A 17,118-nucleotide genomic window follows, 5' to 3' on the forward strand; every position below is an offset into this window, starting at 1 on the left:
CTTGCACTTTGTACAGACAAAGTCACTTCTGTCCTGTGGAAGAAAGACAAAAATGGCACATCCAGTGCAGGTCACAACAGCTGAATGCTCCCCATCCATATTACCTTCCTTCTACGAGCTTCCTCAGGAGTTGTAGTAACTACTCAGAGAAGTCAGCAAGATGTACACCTCAGTGGGCTCTCCCCAGGCAAACTCCCTCTGTTAGCCTCTCTGCTGTTCGCCGCTCCGCTGGTTCACAGCTGACTAGCTTTTTATAACAGTCAGGCCCCCTCAAGGCTCACCTGGAACAAAGCACTCCCAATTCACACTTTCCTACTAGTTTTCCAAGTCCCTGTCCTAGTAGTTTTGTTGTGTTAATGTGGTTAGCTTTTATTGCAAAAAGCCCCTAAGATTTTAGCAATAAAATTGTTCAATTGTGGTTTATCTGTTTATTACATGATGCACTGCTAAACTATTAAAAGATACATATTGCTAGATTTTATAACCTTAGGTCAAGCATGTATTATTTCATAACCCTGGTCAAGCACATAATACTCATGCTAACTTATGCCAACTGCAATTTCTATTAGGTGTCATTCTAAGCCCTTAATGCTTAAAACTATTGCCAAGCCTATTTTTACTACATATGTTTTGGTTCTCCTCCTCCTTACTGATACAGCTTCAATAACTTCCATTATTACTTCTATAAATATGCTTAGCAGATGGAGTATATTTTACCCAAAACTATAGACTCTCCAAGATCAGGTCAGGGGTCCACAACAGAAGCCATGGAATTCACAATATAAAACTCATTTTCTTCCGCCAGCCTGTTGGCTTTTTTTGAACTCCAAAGTTAGAGAGGTGAATTAACAGTTCTTTTAGACAGACCTGTACCTTTATTTTTAACCCACTTCCTTTTTGAGTTGTGTATGAAAATGTTCCTTTAAAAAAAAAAAAAAACCTAACAAAATATGTTTTTTCTTTTGTTACAAGGGATTAGGACTACAGGATCCACTATGCTGAAGTTTAACTTTTATGTAAAGACTTTTATTATGAACTATAAAAATAACAACTCAAAATGGAGAACTTACAAAGGAATCCTAAGCAATGAAGAAAAGGTAAAAGGAGGTGAAGGGGGGATGGGAACACAAGACAGAATTCTCTAAGATGCTTTGATATTGAAAGAAAGATTTTCACTGTCATGAAAGATTAATCAGTCTTCATCAGTGTAACTGCATCAATGTAATTTACTGGTGCAGTATGTCTGTGGGCTTATCTACACACAAAAGTGACCCCAGGTTAAGCAAAGGTGTTATTTAAAACTAATATAGATAAACTGGTGCAAAAAGTCTGTGTGGCCACTGTTGGGGGTTAGCTCAAGGAATCGGTGTATACAAAACCAAAATACGTGCTCTTAAGCCAAAATAAATGTCCACGCAGGAGTTTGCACAAGTTTAACTTAAATCGATTAAAAACTAAAATGAAAGCAGTGCAGATATCTCATGTAAACAAGGCCTACATTAGAGGGTCGCACTGATGTAACTACCTTGAATTTCCTTGTTGGTCTACTCTGAACAAATCCCAAGAGCCTGCTCCTGAGTGTCCTCTCATTATTTTCAGTGGAACATGTGGGAGCTCAGCATGTTGCAGTACCAGGCCCTAACTGAGCATCAGTTCTCATTATAATCAAAATCTTGCTGTAGAGGGGTCTTTATAGATCCTAAAATTCTGAATCGAGAAAGTGGGTTCTTATTACTTCCACGTATCCTGCTTTAAATCGTTTGGAGAGAAATTTCAGTTGCACAATGTGGATTTCCTCAGGATTTTTAATATCCTACAACCTCAGTTTTTTGCCTGCAGTGAAAAATGGGTACAGTAACGGCTCTGAGCTGTGCAAACTAGATATTTAAAGTTTGCGGGTTTGCACTATTCCACAATGATAATTCTTAAGTTTTTAAAAATTGACTTGATTGTTTTTAAATTCCACATGAATCAAAGTTTCCTTAGGGTAAACTTCTGACTGGTTCTACGTTACTCCATCATTTAAAAAAAAATCTCATAAGAAGCTGTTATACATGATCTTAAATAGAATTAATTCAGCTAGGGTTTCCGGTTTATACAATTTTCATTTAAACAAACTAATAAAAAGGTCCACTTGTAGAATAGGCTGCTGATGAGGCAGATTTTGTAAATACAATGAAGAGAACCTAATCCAACAGTTCTTCTTCGAGTAGTGTCCCTATGGGTCCTCCACTCTGTGTGCTCATCCCTGCGCTGCTGATTGGCGAACTTCGGTAGCAGCGTCTGTTGGGCCCACGCACATGCTCTCTTTCTCCCCCTGCTGCGCCATGAGGCTAGCCGGTGAGTGCAGGCTAACCATCCTCAGTTCCTTCTCAACTGCCCCTGGCTAGGGATGGAACCTTTAGCTGTCCATTAGCAGATTGTTAACTCGCCTTTTCATTTGAAAATCTTTAGCTTTTAGAAATCTTTTAGCTTTCTTCTGACTCTTTATTTGGCTGTGCCTAAAAGAAGAAAGAGAAGACTTCATTCTCGTGTTACCCTTCTCCAAGGCTGGAGGGGTCATGCCCAGCTCTCTGGGCTTCAAGTGTCACACTTGCAGTGAGGTGATCCCAGTCATGGACAAGCTCTCCCAGTGCACTCGCTGCCTTCGTGAGGGCCAACCGAGATCCTGCAAGGACAGAGAGCGCCACCAGAAAATCATCTTCATGGAGGTGGCTCTCCGACCCCAGCCCTCCAGCAGGTGTGACCCTTCCCCTCAGCCTTCAACTTCGAAGGATAGTGGGTCGAAGAAACGGTCCAGGGACCCCTCTCACAAGTTGAAAAAGAGAGCAGGAAGTCCCCTGAACGAGCCCAGGAATAGCTGAAAGTGATCACCATCCTGCTTGTTGTCCTCTGCGCCGCCAGCACAGAGATCATCTAGCACCCAAGCCTCATGGCAACCATCGTTGTCTGGTACCGTTGATAGGCCCACGGACTATTTGGGCACAGGCATTGACTCTTGGGCACAGAGAGAGAATGGAAAACATCCCGGTACGCAAGCTGACAGTACCACCAGCAGCACTGGGCCATCTGGCACTGGAGAGATCAGTATGGGTGAGGTCCCCATTACGTGTCCTCGAGTTGAGAAATCTCCTCAAATCTCCTCGAGTTGAGAATGGTCAGGAATGCCTGAACCCATTTCTTCCCGCTGATAACAGGATCACATACAAAAATCCTGACAGACAACAGAGCCCACATGTATTATATCAACCATCAAGGAGGAGCCAGATCACCCTCCCTACGTACAGAGGCCATGAAACTATGGAACTGGGGCACCTCTCACAACATCACCTTGTCCGCGGCGTACCTCCCGGGCACGCAAAACTCGATAGCGGACAAGCCCAGTCACAAATTCCTATATGACCACAAGTGGGAGATGCACCCGGCAGTACTTCACAACTTGTTCACACAGTGAACACCGTCCACAGATCTGTTTTCCAATTACCAGAACAAGAAATGTATGCAATACTGTCCCAGAGCAGGGATTGGACAGCACGCTCAGGGCAATGCTCTCCTTCCCCTGTGGGATAAGGGCCTTCTTTTCCCCTTCCCTCCATTTCCTCTTCTGCTGAAGGGTCTGCTAAAGATAAAGAGGGGACGGAGCTTACATAATTTTGATTGCTCCCACATGGCCGCGACAGACCTGGTACCCTTACCTGATGCAGCTCGTGATGTGCCCACTGATCTCCGTTCTGTCCACTTCGCACTGTCTCTCTCAGGGTGTTCCACACATTCCAACCTGGGGATCCTCTGCCTCAAAGCATGGCTCCTACATGGTCACAGCTCAAAAGAAGCACAGGAGGTTCTACTGCACAGCAGAAAGTCCTCCACACAATGCACTTACCTGCAGAAATGGTTCGGGTTCCAGTTTTGGTGCATGTCTCAACAAATCTCCCTGGTGTCAGCAACTCTTCCACATATTCTGGAATATGCCCTGACCCTGAAAAAATAGGGGTTATCCCTGAGCTCTCTCAGGGTCCACCTAGCAACTATTACAGTATTTCACCAGCCCATAGAGAGGTGCTCAGTACTATCGCACCCAACCATTAAAAGGCTCCTTAAGGGAATGTCATAAATATAAAGGGAAGGGTAATCACCTTTCTGTATACAGAACTATAAAATCCCTCCTGGCCAGAGGCAAAACCCTTTCACCTGTAAAGGGTTAAGAAGCTAAGATAACCTTGCTGGCACCTGACCAAAATGACCAATGAGGAGACAAGTTACTTTCAAAGCTGGAGGGGGTGGAACAAAGGGTCTATCTGTCTGTGTGAGGCTTTTGCTGGGAACAGAACAGGAATGGAGTATTAGAACTTGTTAGTAAGTAATCTAGCTAGAAATGCGTTAGATTTCCTTTTGTTTAAATGTCTGGTAGATAAGCTGTGCTGAATGGAATGTATATTCCTGGTTTTGTGTCTTTTTGTAACTTAAGGTTTTGCCTAGAGGGATTCTCTGTGTTTTGAATCTGATTACCCTGTAAGGTATTTACCATCCTGATTTTACAGAGGTGATTCTTTTACTTTTTTCTTTAATTAAACTTCTTCTTTTAAGATCCTGATTGCTTTTTCATTGTTCTTAAGATCCAAGGGTTTGGATCTGTGTTTACCTATGCAAATTGGTGAGGATTTTTATCAAGCCTTCCCCAGGACAGGGGGTGTAGGGTTTGGGGGGGATATTTTGGGGGGAAGACGTCTCCAAGTGGGCTCTTTCCCTGTTCTTTGTTTAACACGCTTGGTGGTGGCAGCATAGGGTTCAAGGACAAGGCAAAGTTTGTACCTTGAGGAAGTTTTTAACCTAACCTGGTAAGAATAAGCTTAGGGGGTCTTTCATGCAGGTCCCCACATGTGTACCCTAGAGTTCAGAGTGGGGAAGGAACCTTGACAGAGAATAACAAACCTCTTCCCTCAACCTCGACTTCCTATCCCCTCAGGACCTAAACCTGGTGCTGAAAGGACTGACCAGGCTCCCCCTTTGAACCTATGGCTACCTGTTCACTAGCATACCAATCGATGAAAACAGCTTTTCTGATTGCAGTTACCTTGGCTAGAAGAATAGGGGAAATAGCAGCTCTGATGGCGTATCCCCCGTACAGTGTTTTTCCCTGACAAGGTTACACTTAGGCCGCATCCAAGGTTCATCTCTAAAGTTACCTCCTTGTTTGACATGAATCAGTCTATTTCCCTTCCCACCTTCTACCCCAAGCCTCACCAAGACAATAGGGAGGCCATACTCCATACCTTAGATGTTATGAGAGCCCTTGCATTCTACCTCAATAGGACAAAGGCCTTCAGGAAGTCCCCTAGACTGTTCCTCTCTATGGCAGAAAGGTGTAAGGGCTCAGCGATATCAGCCCAAAGACTCTCTATGTGGGTCTTGAATTGAATCAGACAGTGCTACCAAATTCATAACATGACCCCTCTGGACTCGATCTGTACACATTCCATGAGATCAATCTCCTCATCTGTCACCTTCCTCAGGAATGTCCCCATCTCAGAGATCTACAGAGCAGCGACATGGGCCTCAGCCAACACCTTTGCAGAACATTACACAATCACCAGGAACTCTTCCTCTGGTGCCATCTTTGGCTCCACAGTACTGTCATCTGTGACAAACCTGACTCCGAAGTCCCAGGCCTCCAAGTGGGGCACTGCTCAGGAGTCACTTAGAATGGAGCACCCATGGGGACACTACTCGAAGAAGAAGTTACTCACCTTGTGCAGTAACGATGGTTCATCGATCTGTGTCCCACTATGGGCGTTCCACTACCCGCCCTTCTCTCCTCTATTTCTGAGTTCTCATTGACTCTGCGGCCACGAAGGAACTGAGGATGGTTAGCCAGCATGTGCTGGCTAGCCTCGTGGCGCAGCACGAGGAGAGACAGCACACGTGTGGGCCGAACAGACACTGCTACCAAAGTTCTCCAGTCAGCAGTGCAGGGGTGCAGATACACCTACAGTGGATCAGCCATAGGGGGACACACATCTTGAAGAACCATCGTTACGGCACAAGGTGATAACTTCTTTTTGGTCACTCATTGAGATTTTGCTGAAGAAAAGAAGTAGTCTACAAAACGTTTTTCATGATTTGATTTCAATAAAAAGTTTTGTTTTGCTTTTGATGCAGGAGGGATTGTTAATTCAAACACAGTAGCATGCATTAGCACAATGCTGATCAGAAAATGAAAATGGCAAGTCTTATTTCTTTGTCCAAGCTGAATTAAGCGCAAAATGTGAACTTTAGCAAAAACTGTAAAGTAAATTTCTTTTAAAATTTACTTCTAATAGTCTTAAACACAACAACACAGACTACTTCTAATAGTCTTAAACACAACAAAACTGCAACACAGTTTAAGATATTTTTGAATGAGTTTTAGGTTGACAAGCGTCCCTCTTTAAATGTAGGATGTTCTGTATTTTTAACAAACTCACTCTGAAAACAGAGCAATTAAAGAGTTTGTGCTTTACGTTGCAGGTATTCCAAGGCAACTCTAATTATGGGGACCTAGTACGCAATAATTTTATCCCTCCTATAGTGGCCCGATATGTGCGGATCATTCCACAGACCTGGCACCAAAGAATAGCATTGAAGGTGGAGATGATTGGTTGTCGAATAACGCAAGGTAAGTGGTAAGCAATACTTTCTGGAGCCCAGTGGAGCAATGGAATCCCAAAACCCACGACAGCTCAGTTGTTTTCCCTTTTCCTTTTGCAGCTAACAACTCATTTACTCACCCAATGTGGCAAAGACCAAGTCAAAGCACAGGTGTAGCAGTTGGAAAAGAAGACAGAACCATCACAGAACCCATCCCGTCAGAAGACACTAGCTTAGGTAACACTAGAACAGTACAGTCTTTCTAAAGTGTGCCATCTTTTTGAGAGGTGTACTTCCTGTTCTACCAGGCATCTACACTTTGCCAGATCCAACTGTTCCCATCTCATCAGTGTTCTTTAATGGTTATCTTCAAATGTGAGGGTGAGGGGAATCCTCTTTGCTTCTTTATGAAGGATAAAGAGAATTTGAAATCCTTAAATTTTTTTTTTTAAACCTTCTATATATCAGGTATTACCGTCCCTATTTTGTCTCCTTTGATGGACTTAGAAAAGTAGATTGATATCTTGCTCAGACCTTTGAAGGGTCAGTGATGTTGATTTTTTCTTTTTTTTTAAACAAAACTTTTTTTTCAGATGTTTTTCAGGTGTTTGACTCTAACGGAAGTAACTGATACCAGTGGGCTCAGACAGGCATTTGCCAGTGGATTTCAAAGATATTTAATGATAGCAGGGGATGGAGAGACTCAGGACTCTTCTTCAACCTTTCCCTGACCTGTCTTTTCCCCACCTCTGGCTCCTTGTCACTGTCCTGTTCTCTTTGTCTACCCAGCTCCAGTCTCACTTTACAGGTTTCTCATCCCTGTCTCCTTGCCTAGTCAGTTCTAGTCTCCCCCTCCAGGCTCTTCCTCCAGTCTGTTTCTCTCCCTTCCCCCTAAGACTGGTTCCTAGTCCTGCTCTCCCTCCCTGAGTTCATTCTGTATGAGTCCCCTCTCCCCCACAAAGTTACTAGCAATTGAAAATAGGGTCTTTATAATGGGAAGTGTCAGGCAACCTTAATAGGTGGTACTACCAGCCCAGACTATAATAAGAAAGAATTTTACCTTTGGAAGGATGTATACAGGTATTGAGCAACACAGAGACCTAGAGAAAATGTATTTGGGATCAATACAGCTGCACCTATTTACATCAAATCTAAATTTGGCTCACGGCCTCCTGCGGTATTGTGCCTTCACGTTCTCATGCACTCTCGAATCAAGATGTTTATCATCTATTCATTTTCAGGGTATTCTCCTAAAACAAAACATACCTAGCTCTGGAAACCTGTACCCGTGTTACCTTTATTTTTTATTTTTTTTTCCCTGCAGGGTTAAAACTTACAGCTATAGTTGTCCCGGTCCTAGTTGGGCTGTGTCTGTTCCTGCTCTCTGGGATTTGTATCTGTGCAGTCATACGAAAGTAAGAGCTTTTATTTTTCATCATCTAAATTAAAAGAGCTGCAGTGGCATAGCTCGGGGGTTCTCAACCTTTTGCTTTCTGAGCCCCCCTCAACATGCTATAAAAATTCCATGGCTCAGCTGTGCCACAACTGTTTTTCTGCATACAAAAGCCAGGGCCAGCGTTAATGGGAAACAAGCAGGGCAATTGCCTGGGGCCCCATGCCGTAGGTAGCCCTGTGAAGCTAAGGACTTGTCTACGCGGGCACTTTACAGCGCTGCAACTTTCTTGCTCAGGGCTGTGAAAAACCGCGCCCTTGAGTGCAGCAAGTTTCAGCGCTGTAAAGTGCCGGTGTAGACAGTGCTGGACGGAGACGGGCCCCTCATGGAGGTGGGTTTTTTAGTGTGCTGGGAGAGCTCTCTCCCAGCGCTCTGCCGCGACCACACAAGCCATGTAGTAGCACTTTAACGTTGCCAGTGTAGACTAGCCAAATACAGAGGTGATGTAAAATAGCACCCTTTACGCTAGCTCAGATTCCTATGTAATTGGTTAATCTGCTCAAACCTACTTACCCCCATTTACTGACTAATAACGGCGTCTAGGCTGGTGTAACTTGCACACCTAGGAACCAAAAGAAAGTAGAGTGGAAGCTATTTTAATTGTTGTCTCGTCCCCATCTTATTGGTGGTGTTGCTACATTCATCTCTGCTGGTTCCTTGATATGTGAATTAGACCAGCTTTGACTCAGTGGGCCAAATTCAGAGCTGCCATGTAAGGGAGTGCATAAAACACATGTTGGGAAGTAAAGCTCAGCAGCTGTCACAGACGTTGAGAGGGCTGGAAAAAGGTAAATTTCACTCGCTTAGACTCCCCCATGTCTTCCATTAATTTGAGCTCTGCCCGGTGGATACAAATGTCAGCAGATGAAGTTTGGGGGTAGGGACAAAGTTCCCTTTGACATCACCTCCCTATGAAAAGGGTTTGCATCTCCTCAGAGTCCAGTACCAAATCTAGGGTTTCTAACAACTGTGCAAAGAATTCAGGATAGCAATCCTAACACAACCAGGAAGATAACATCCGAGCTGGCATACAGGGACATGAACAAACCAAATGAATTGCTAAGAGATCACCATTTTCCAGTGCCTTTTCCCAGCTCAAACAGCTGTGGGGAAACAAATGTAACAAGTGTCAGAGTAGCGGCCGTGTTAGTCTGTATCCGCAAAAAGAACAGGAGTACTTGTGGCACCTTAGAGACTAACACATTTATTAGAGCATAAGCTTTTGTGGGCTACAGCCCACTTCATCGGATGCATAGAACGGAACATATAGTTAGATATATAGAGATATATATATACATATATACAGATAAGTTGGAAGTTACCATACAAACTGTGAGAGACTAATTAGTTAAGATGCGCTATTATCAGCAGGAGAAAAAACCTTTTGTAGTGATAATCAAGATGGCCCATTTAGACAGCTGACAAGAAGGTGTGAGGATACTTAAGGAAATAGATTCAATATGTGTAACGACCCAGCCACTCCCAGTCTCTGTTCAAGCCTAAGTTAATGGTATCTAGTTTGCATATTAATTCAAGCTCAGCAGTTTCTCGTTGGTGCCTGTTTTTGAAGCTTTTCTGTTGCAAAATTGCCACCCTTAAATCTTTTACTGAGTGGCCAGAGAGGTTGAAGTGTTCTCCTACCAGTTTTTGAATGTTATGATTCCTGATGTCAGATTTGTGTCCATTTATTCTTTTACGTAGAGACTGTCCAGTTTGGCCAATGTACATGGCAGAGGGGCATTGCTGGCACATGATGGCACATATCACATTGGTAGATGTGCAGGTGAACGAGCCTCTGATAGCGTGGCTGATGTGATTAGGCCCTGTGATGGTGTCCCATGAATAGATATGTGGACACAGCTGGCAACGGGCTTTGTTGCAAGGATAGGTTCCTGGGTTAGTGGTTCTGTTGTGTAGTGGCTGGTGAGTATTTGCTTCAGGTTGGGGGGCTGTCTGTAAGCGAGGACTGGTCTGCTCCCAAGATCTGTGAGAGTGAGGGATTGTCTTTCAGGATAGGTTGTAGATCTTTGATGATGCACTGGAGCAGTTTTAGTTGGGGGCTGAAGGTGACGGCTAGTGGCGTTCTGTTATTTTCTTTGTTGGGCCTGTCCTGTACTAGGTGACTTCTGGGTACTCTTCTGGCTTTGTCAGTCTGTTTCTTCACTTCAGCAGGTGGGTATTCTAGTTTTAAGAATGCTTGATAGAGGTCTTGTAGGTGTTTGTCTCTGTCTGAGGGATTGGAGCAAATGCGGTTGTATTTTAGAGCTTGGCTGTAGACAATGGATCATGTGGTGTGTCCTGGATGGAAGCTGGAGGCATGTAGGTAAGTATAGCGGTCAGTAGGTTTCATAGGATGGTGTTTATGTGACCATTGCTTATTAGCACAGTAGTGTCCAGGAAATGGACCGCTTGTGTGGATTGGTCTAGGCTGAGGTTGATGGTGGGATGGAAATTGTAACAAGATTCAGCATTCACGTCCCCTACTGTAATAAGTGCTGTTACCCAGAAACTAATGGGGGATGATTTTCCTCACCTGGTAAACATGATGGTTCACTCCACTGACACTAAGGCATGAAGGTGAAGTGCTGTGAGGGACAAAACCTTACAAACATATTCCTGCCTTACAGGAGAGAGGCAAAAGAAGGTGCTTATGGCTCATCTGATGCACAAACCACAGGTTAGTGGAGAATCATGCTCTCTCCTTTCTATGGGTTGATGGGAAGGATCAAACAATTGAACATCAATTGCATCATTTTCCTTTCGTTTTAATTCACAGTATCACAAAGGGATTAGGGAAAATGACACCACTACTAGTGCCACCCGAAAACAGCAGGCCTAGCAATACAGTTATGTGGCGCCCACAACAGAAATGCAATTAGCAAGTGAAAGAGAGACTTTGGGTCACAAACTTTGAGAGTGTTCCCACTGGAAAAAACACCTACCCTCCAGCAAATGGCTCCTTTCCTTTCCCTCTTCTGCAGCACAGGGGTTAGCCTCTCCCTGAGGAGGCCAAGACATGGTTTTAATGTGGCTTCCTCTGCTGATCCTCTCCCTAATTCCTAAAAAAAAAAAAAAAAAAAAAAAGCCCAATAATACTGAATTGTGCTTCATTCATCATATCTGAAGAGAATATTGGCTGGGGGGTTTTGCTTTTGGAAGATGTCTGCGAACATCCTTTTGAAGTAACATCTTTTGTGTCTCAGTTGATTAGGCTGTCTAGGGCGGGTTTCATTTAGAGTAGGGAATCTGAGTTCAGCTGCTATTTAGTTCCTCTCTAGTGGAGCACCCTGCTCCTCTGCCAATTAGATGGTGAAACATCCATCTGAAACAGAAGAAAGCAAAAGAAATTAACTTCCCCTCCACTTGTCTCGGAAGTAATCTTGAAACAGACCAACACAGAATACTCTTCTCTCAACAGGTGCCAAAGGATAATACTTATCCTGTAAAGGGGGAGGGTCCGAGAGCCCAGTCTCCAGCCTAAGCCTGAAGATCTACACTGCAAGTTCATAACCCTGATGCCCGGGCCTCAGTCAACTGCAGGTGTTTTACTGAAGTGTAGACTTACCTTAAATGTTCAGGTGGATCCTGCTGCCATGCACTAAAATTTCCCTAGTGCACTTTAATTTACTCCTGTTTCAAAGCAGTGTAATTCAAAGTGTACTGGTTAGTGCACAGCAGCAGGGTCCACGCGGACACTTAGTGCACGGCAGGCTAGTGCAGGGTAGATTTACACCCCAGCTTCCGGTGAGCTAAGTGTTCATTTGGACAAGCCTTTAATGTTTTCTGCGTTCATTTATTTCTTCTAGGTTGTTGGAAACAGATCAAGCAGCCCTTTGTCAGACATCAGTCAACAGAATTTACCATCAGCTATAATAATGAAAAGGAGACTCCACAAAAGCTGGATCTAGTCACAAGTGACATGGCAGGTAACAGTTACATTCTTTGAGATAGAGTCACCTTCTTCTGGATGTATAGTATACAATGGGGAGAGGGGCAGGCAAATACTATCTGAGCAAAACTCTGGCTGCATCAAGAGTAAGCATGTGAGGCAGGACCCAAGAATTAATGTGCCTTCCCTTGTGCATTGAACTAGTGAAATGGGAGACTATATTGGAAAAATGTCCAGGAGATTTCTTAACTCTCTCTCTTCTTTTAGTTTTGAAATTAAAACTTCCCTCCATTTTGTAGAGAGAGATTTGTTTTCTCCTGGTGAAACAGTTATAATTTAAAAAAAAGAGAAGGAGGACTTGTGGCACCTTAGAGACTAACAAATTTATTTGAGCATAAGCTTCTGTATTGATAGACACAATACAAAAACCTGACTAGAATAGACTAGATTGCCATTGCTGATTGGGATTTTCTGTGTCTTTAGTCATGTTTGTATTTAATGTCTCATTTCTTCACAAAAGTTTAGTGACCTGAACAAAGAGTCAGTTTCTCCAACAGTTTGAGCTAATGCCCAACTAGAGATCCTGTTGAGACCTCTGTTCATGTCACTTAGTGTCTGAACCATTGTGGAAGCCAGGCCCCCTGAAGTCAATGTAGTTAAGTAAAACAATGATGTATTAATCTGCTGTGTTACCTTAGCTGCAACTCATTGTTTGGACAGAGCAAATTCCAGCCCTTAGTCCCTGTTTGCTTCCCAAAGGGATTCTTCATTCCTTCTCTAAGCACCTCTTGTCCCTGCCTATGTTTTCTCTGTCTGGAAAGGTTCGTGAGCCCAACCATTTTATGGGATCAGTCAGCACTGCATGGATCTTCCCTGCAAGACTAATTTGCTATCCCCAGCACCCCAAAATTCCAGCTTGCCTTTGAGATCAGTTGTCAGAGAAATGCAGTGAAGATCAAATAAAGTAAACTGTGACTAGGGTTTAATTTGAATTCCATATGACACTACCATGGATGTATTGGTGCTAGCTGTAACAGGATCCTTCTGAATAAATAATGTTACGATGGTCTATAAAAAGTGTATTATATCAGAGGGGTGAATAAATATTACTTGTACATGTGGTTATGTGAGGAGATACCCTGCATGGATCCACGCTTTTTGCCTAATGGCCAATGCTTTATAGAGGGTTCCAAGCACTCATGCCATGGGGTGAAAATTTCTAAATTCTGGGGATTTATATAAGGCAATGTTTGAGATTTGGTATTTTTGTATACTGGCCTTAAAAGCAAATGGTAAAGCTGAAAAAAGTGAGTTAATCCCAGGAATGTGTGCTGAAGGCACCTCTGTAACCAGGTTGTGGAGGGCATTCACCTTAGAAATATGTTTTTTTTTAAATCCCTGATATAATTCTTCACTGTCAAATTCTCTAGTAGTTACTAGTTCCTAAAGAAATCCCAGAATGGATCAGGATATTTCATCAAATCCTATTAGGAGTTCCATGGAACTAAAGGTGGGAGTGGCATCAGAGAATTATTTGTTGTTTATTTAGTACACCAATAGTCTCAGCGCTGTACAGATAAAGACAAGACCTTCTCTGTCCCAAAGAGCTTACCGTGTAGTTTGAGATGCAAAACAAGAAGTGCCAGAGAATTTCAATGGGAGATGTAGGTCTGAATTCAGCTCATGTCAGAGAAACTGAATTGAACTTCTTAAGGACTACACCAAAATGTGGCAGTCTCTATCAGTGCTGTGTAACAGAGCTGTGCAGGTCAGTTCATCTGCAAAGAGAAGAGGACAGATTTTAGTCTCTTAGATTCAGGCTAGTGAAAATGTTGCAGTTTTCTCTTATTGTTTTTTGTTGGTTTTGTTTTTAAGTAATTTTCACCAAGGTAATCCTTTAGCAGGGGCTTTCTTGATTGGAGTTGCAAACACCCCTGTTGACACTGCAGATCCTCTGATCTTACCTCTGGCTCCTCCATGGGTCATTTGCTGGTTCTGATCCTCTTCCTGCTATCCTCCCAGATCTAGGTGACCTGTCCAGTAATCTCCTTCCTTACTGTTCCCATTGTTCCCTCGCCTCCAGCTCCAAGCCGACATTACACACTTCTCTTGACCCGTTGGACTCCAACACCTTCCTTCTAGGTTGTTGTCCCGTTCAGCTTTCTCCTTCCACTTGCCATTTGACTGGCCTAAGATTCCTTTTTAGTAATGCAGGAACTGGGGGTGGGGGAGGAGGTTAACCATCCTGTAGGCATCGCAGAGAACTTCTCACGTGTGAAAAAAATTCCTATCAACTTGATGCAAGTTCCCTTGCCAAACTTATCAAGAAGCCCATATCTTGCTGACAGTGAACTTTTATCCTCTCTCTAGAACCATAACTACCTCTGACAAATAATGATTCCTTTAGTGAATGAAAGAGGTTGGCAAGAACGGAGTTTTCTTACAATCCGAATGAGAATTCCTATTGATATAGTAGCTGGGTCTCTTAACGTTTTTAAACTCTGCTTCCTGTTACATTATATATGGTGAAATCAAACAAACCAATAGACTGTCTATATATTTTTGAGCTTTTAATGCTTCTTTCTAGATTATCAGCAGCCTCTCATGATCGGAACTGGGATGGTAGCAAGAAAAGGATCCACATTCAGACCAATGGACACAGAGGATGAGGAGAAGAAAGGTAGTTCAGAGATTGAGAACCACTATCACTGCCCGCACAGAGCTAGCCGTCATGAATATGCACTGCCCTTGACCAACCAGGAGCCTGAATATGCCACCCCTATTATAGAGAGGCATCTAGGAAGAGACAACACTTTTCCCTCTGAGAATGACTACAATGTACCTGTAATTTCTTCTGCTCATAAACATTCCCTTTCTGCTGGCAGTTTCAGTAATTCAGGTAGGACCAATGTCAGGAATGGGGACTATCAAACACCGCAGAGTCTAATAAACTATGATAAACCTAAAGTTAACAGTGTTTTGACCTCAGTGAGTACTGACTATCAGAAACCGCAAACTAATTCACTGGTGAATGAGGGTTATTCAACACCCAGAGACTGCCTAAAACCAGTAAACCAGACAGCAATGACAGCACTCTTGTGACTTGCTGTGTTGAGAGACTTGCTGCTCAAGTGAACAGTGTTACTCTATAGCTTCTGGAATGCATGTATTATAGTTTAAAAGGATTCCACTCCAGCAGCTAGAAGACCAACTCAGCCTGTGTACGTAATATTGCAGTTCTGTTGTGTTGTGACACTTGAAGACCAGAGTACACTGATAATCACGGACTATAGCAAGTGAAAATTATCAGTGAAGACTCTGCTTTCTGTAACTGATTTGTAATATGTGCAATTTGTACATAGTTTTTATTTAAGAAACATAACTGAGTTTCTTTCCATCAGTTTTGTTCTATATATTTACATGGTAGGGAAAACAGCTCTTGCAGAAATTCCTGTACAAAAAATCTTATGCTCATCTGAACTTTATTTTATCTTCTGTTATGTTAGCAGTCTTAAACTGTAATCTCCTATGGCTGTGGTGGTTCATTTCCTTTCCCACGGTAGCTGGAAATAAGGCATTTTTATAGTTTTATTCATGAAGAGTGAAAGAAATAAAACTACTTGAAGCATAAATGTGCACAAGAGGGTGTATGAGCAATTCATGGTGATGCTCAAACCAAACTTAGCAGCTACTTTTTTAGTAGCAGTTTTTACATGCTTGGATTTAATTTGATGTTAGGATGCAAGATGAGTCTGTCCATGTTATTGTGGAAAAGATTTAAACCAGTCTTAGTTCATGCAGAGTGTTTTCTGTTATGGTGATCACTGCAATGTCATCTTTTTTGGATGCATCTGTGAATCTGGCTTTTCAAGAAGTGTCTGTAGAGCTAAAATGTGAATTAGGACAATTTACAGGCAGCGTAAGTTTTAAACTTTTCATTGAACTCTTGGGTTATTTTTCTTTTAAGTTTAGAGTTTTGTCCCTTTTTGTCTGAAGTATTTGCAGACCAGACAGTGCAATGTGTATGTGGTTTGCTATGGCATTTAAAATTGTTGGAGATCACATCAGCAAAGTTGTTTTCAGATCATTTTTTTTGCTGGGAAGGTCATCCTGGGTTCTTGTTTGGGCACTATACTAGCAGTGCATTGGGACCCTTCACCCACCTGGAGCCTCCCTGAAATTAACAGGGCTCCAGGTGGATGCAGGGGCTTTCCATTGCTGTTCTCCCTGCAACACTGGGGCCTTGTTTCATACTCAGAAGCGTATTTTAAAATGTCAAGAAGCCCTACTCTTGTTGGGAGGAAGAACAATCTTGTATTGAAGGCACAGAGCTGAGAACCAATAAGTAGCTCGCAGTTCTGTTAACAGATGTGTGGCCTTGGGCAAATCACTTAGCTTCTCAGGATCTTTAGTTTCCCCATCCATAAAATGGAAATGATATTGACCAGCCTCAGAGAGCTGTAGTGAAGCTAAATTAATTGTTTGTAAAGCGCTTTGAGATCCTTGGATGGAAGGTGCTGTAAAAGTAGAAAGTATTATTACTATTATTTTATTATTATAATTTACTTAAGAACATGCCATACCTGGTCCTAAAACGAGCTCTTAACTAGTTTTCCTGTGCTCGCTTACTGTGCATGTGCTGTGGACTGGTGCAATGGCCTTCTGCTGGTGCTGAACTAAACTGTGGAGTGTGTGTGTGTGTGTGTGTGTTGGTGTGTCTCCTGTGCGGAAAAGTCAGTGTAACTATGTAGCCTTCCCATGTTGCTGTCCCTTCAATTTCTGTGAAATGGATAAAACACTTCAAGTCCTGAAGTAAAACTGCAGCAGCCTATTTGCTACACCACGTTGGGTGGTATTGTTTACTTTCTGTTGTTTATATACATGTGTAAATAAAGGACACTGACCTTTGTAACTGTGTCAGGCAGGACTGGAGTCTAGCTCTGTTTTATCATCACTTCACACCCCCACTGTTGCATATCCTGCCGGAGGAGAAATTTGACAAACACCCCAAAATAGGTGTTCCTTACTATGTGCAAAAGTAACAGTTCGGCTGCTAATGTGATTACAGGCCTTGCTAAAAAAAAAAAAATTAGCATCACCCACCTCATTGAGTCTCTTTGACCCGTAACTTTTGGGGCAGGGGAAGAGA

General features: G+C 42.9%; 1 protein-coding gene across 2 annotated transcripts in view; it reads left to right on the forward strand.

Moving 5' to 3' along the window:
• The window catches only part of DCBLD1 (discoidin, CUB and LCCL domain containing 1), an 89,702-nt gene extending 72,816 nt beyond the window's left edge, over positions 1-16,886 (forward strand). For both annotated transcript variants that reach the window (XM_073337138.2, XM_073337139.2), the window contains exons 9-15: positions 973-1,097; positions 6,508-6,655; positions 6,748-6,864; positions 7,952-8,042; positions 10,708-10,757; positions 11,887-12,006; positions 14,557-16,886. In XM_073337138.2, the coding sequence (XP_073193239.1) occupies positions 973-1,097; positions 6,508-6,655; positions 6,748-6,864; positions 7,952-8,042; positions 10,708-10,757; positions 11,887-12,006; positions 14,557-15,071 (1,166 nt within the window). In that variant the 3' untranslated portion in view covers positions 15,072-16,886. The remainder of the gene's footprint in view (positions 1-972; positions 1,098-6,507; positions 6,656-6,747; positions 6,865-7,951; positions 8,043-10,707; positions 10,758-11,886; positions 12,007-14,556) is intronic.
• The last annotated feature ends 232 nt before the right edge of the window (positions 16,887-17,118 follow it).

The sequence above is a fragment of the Lepidochelys kempii genome, chromosome 3 (assembly GCF_965140285.1).
Source record: "Lepidochelys kempii isolate rLepKem1 chromosome 3, rLepKem1.hap1, whole genome shotgun sequence".
Lineage (NCBI taxonomy): Eukaryota > Metazoa > Chordata > Testudines > Cheloniidae > Lepidochelys > Lepidochelys kempii.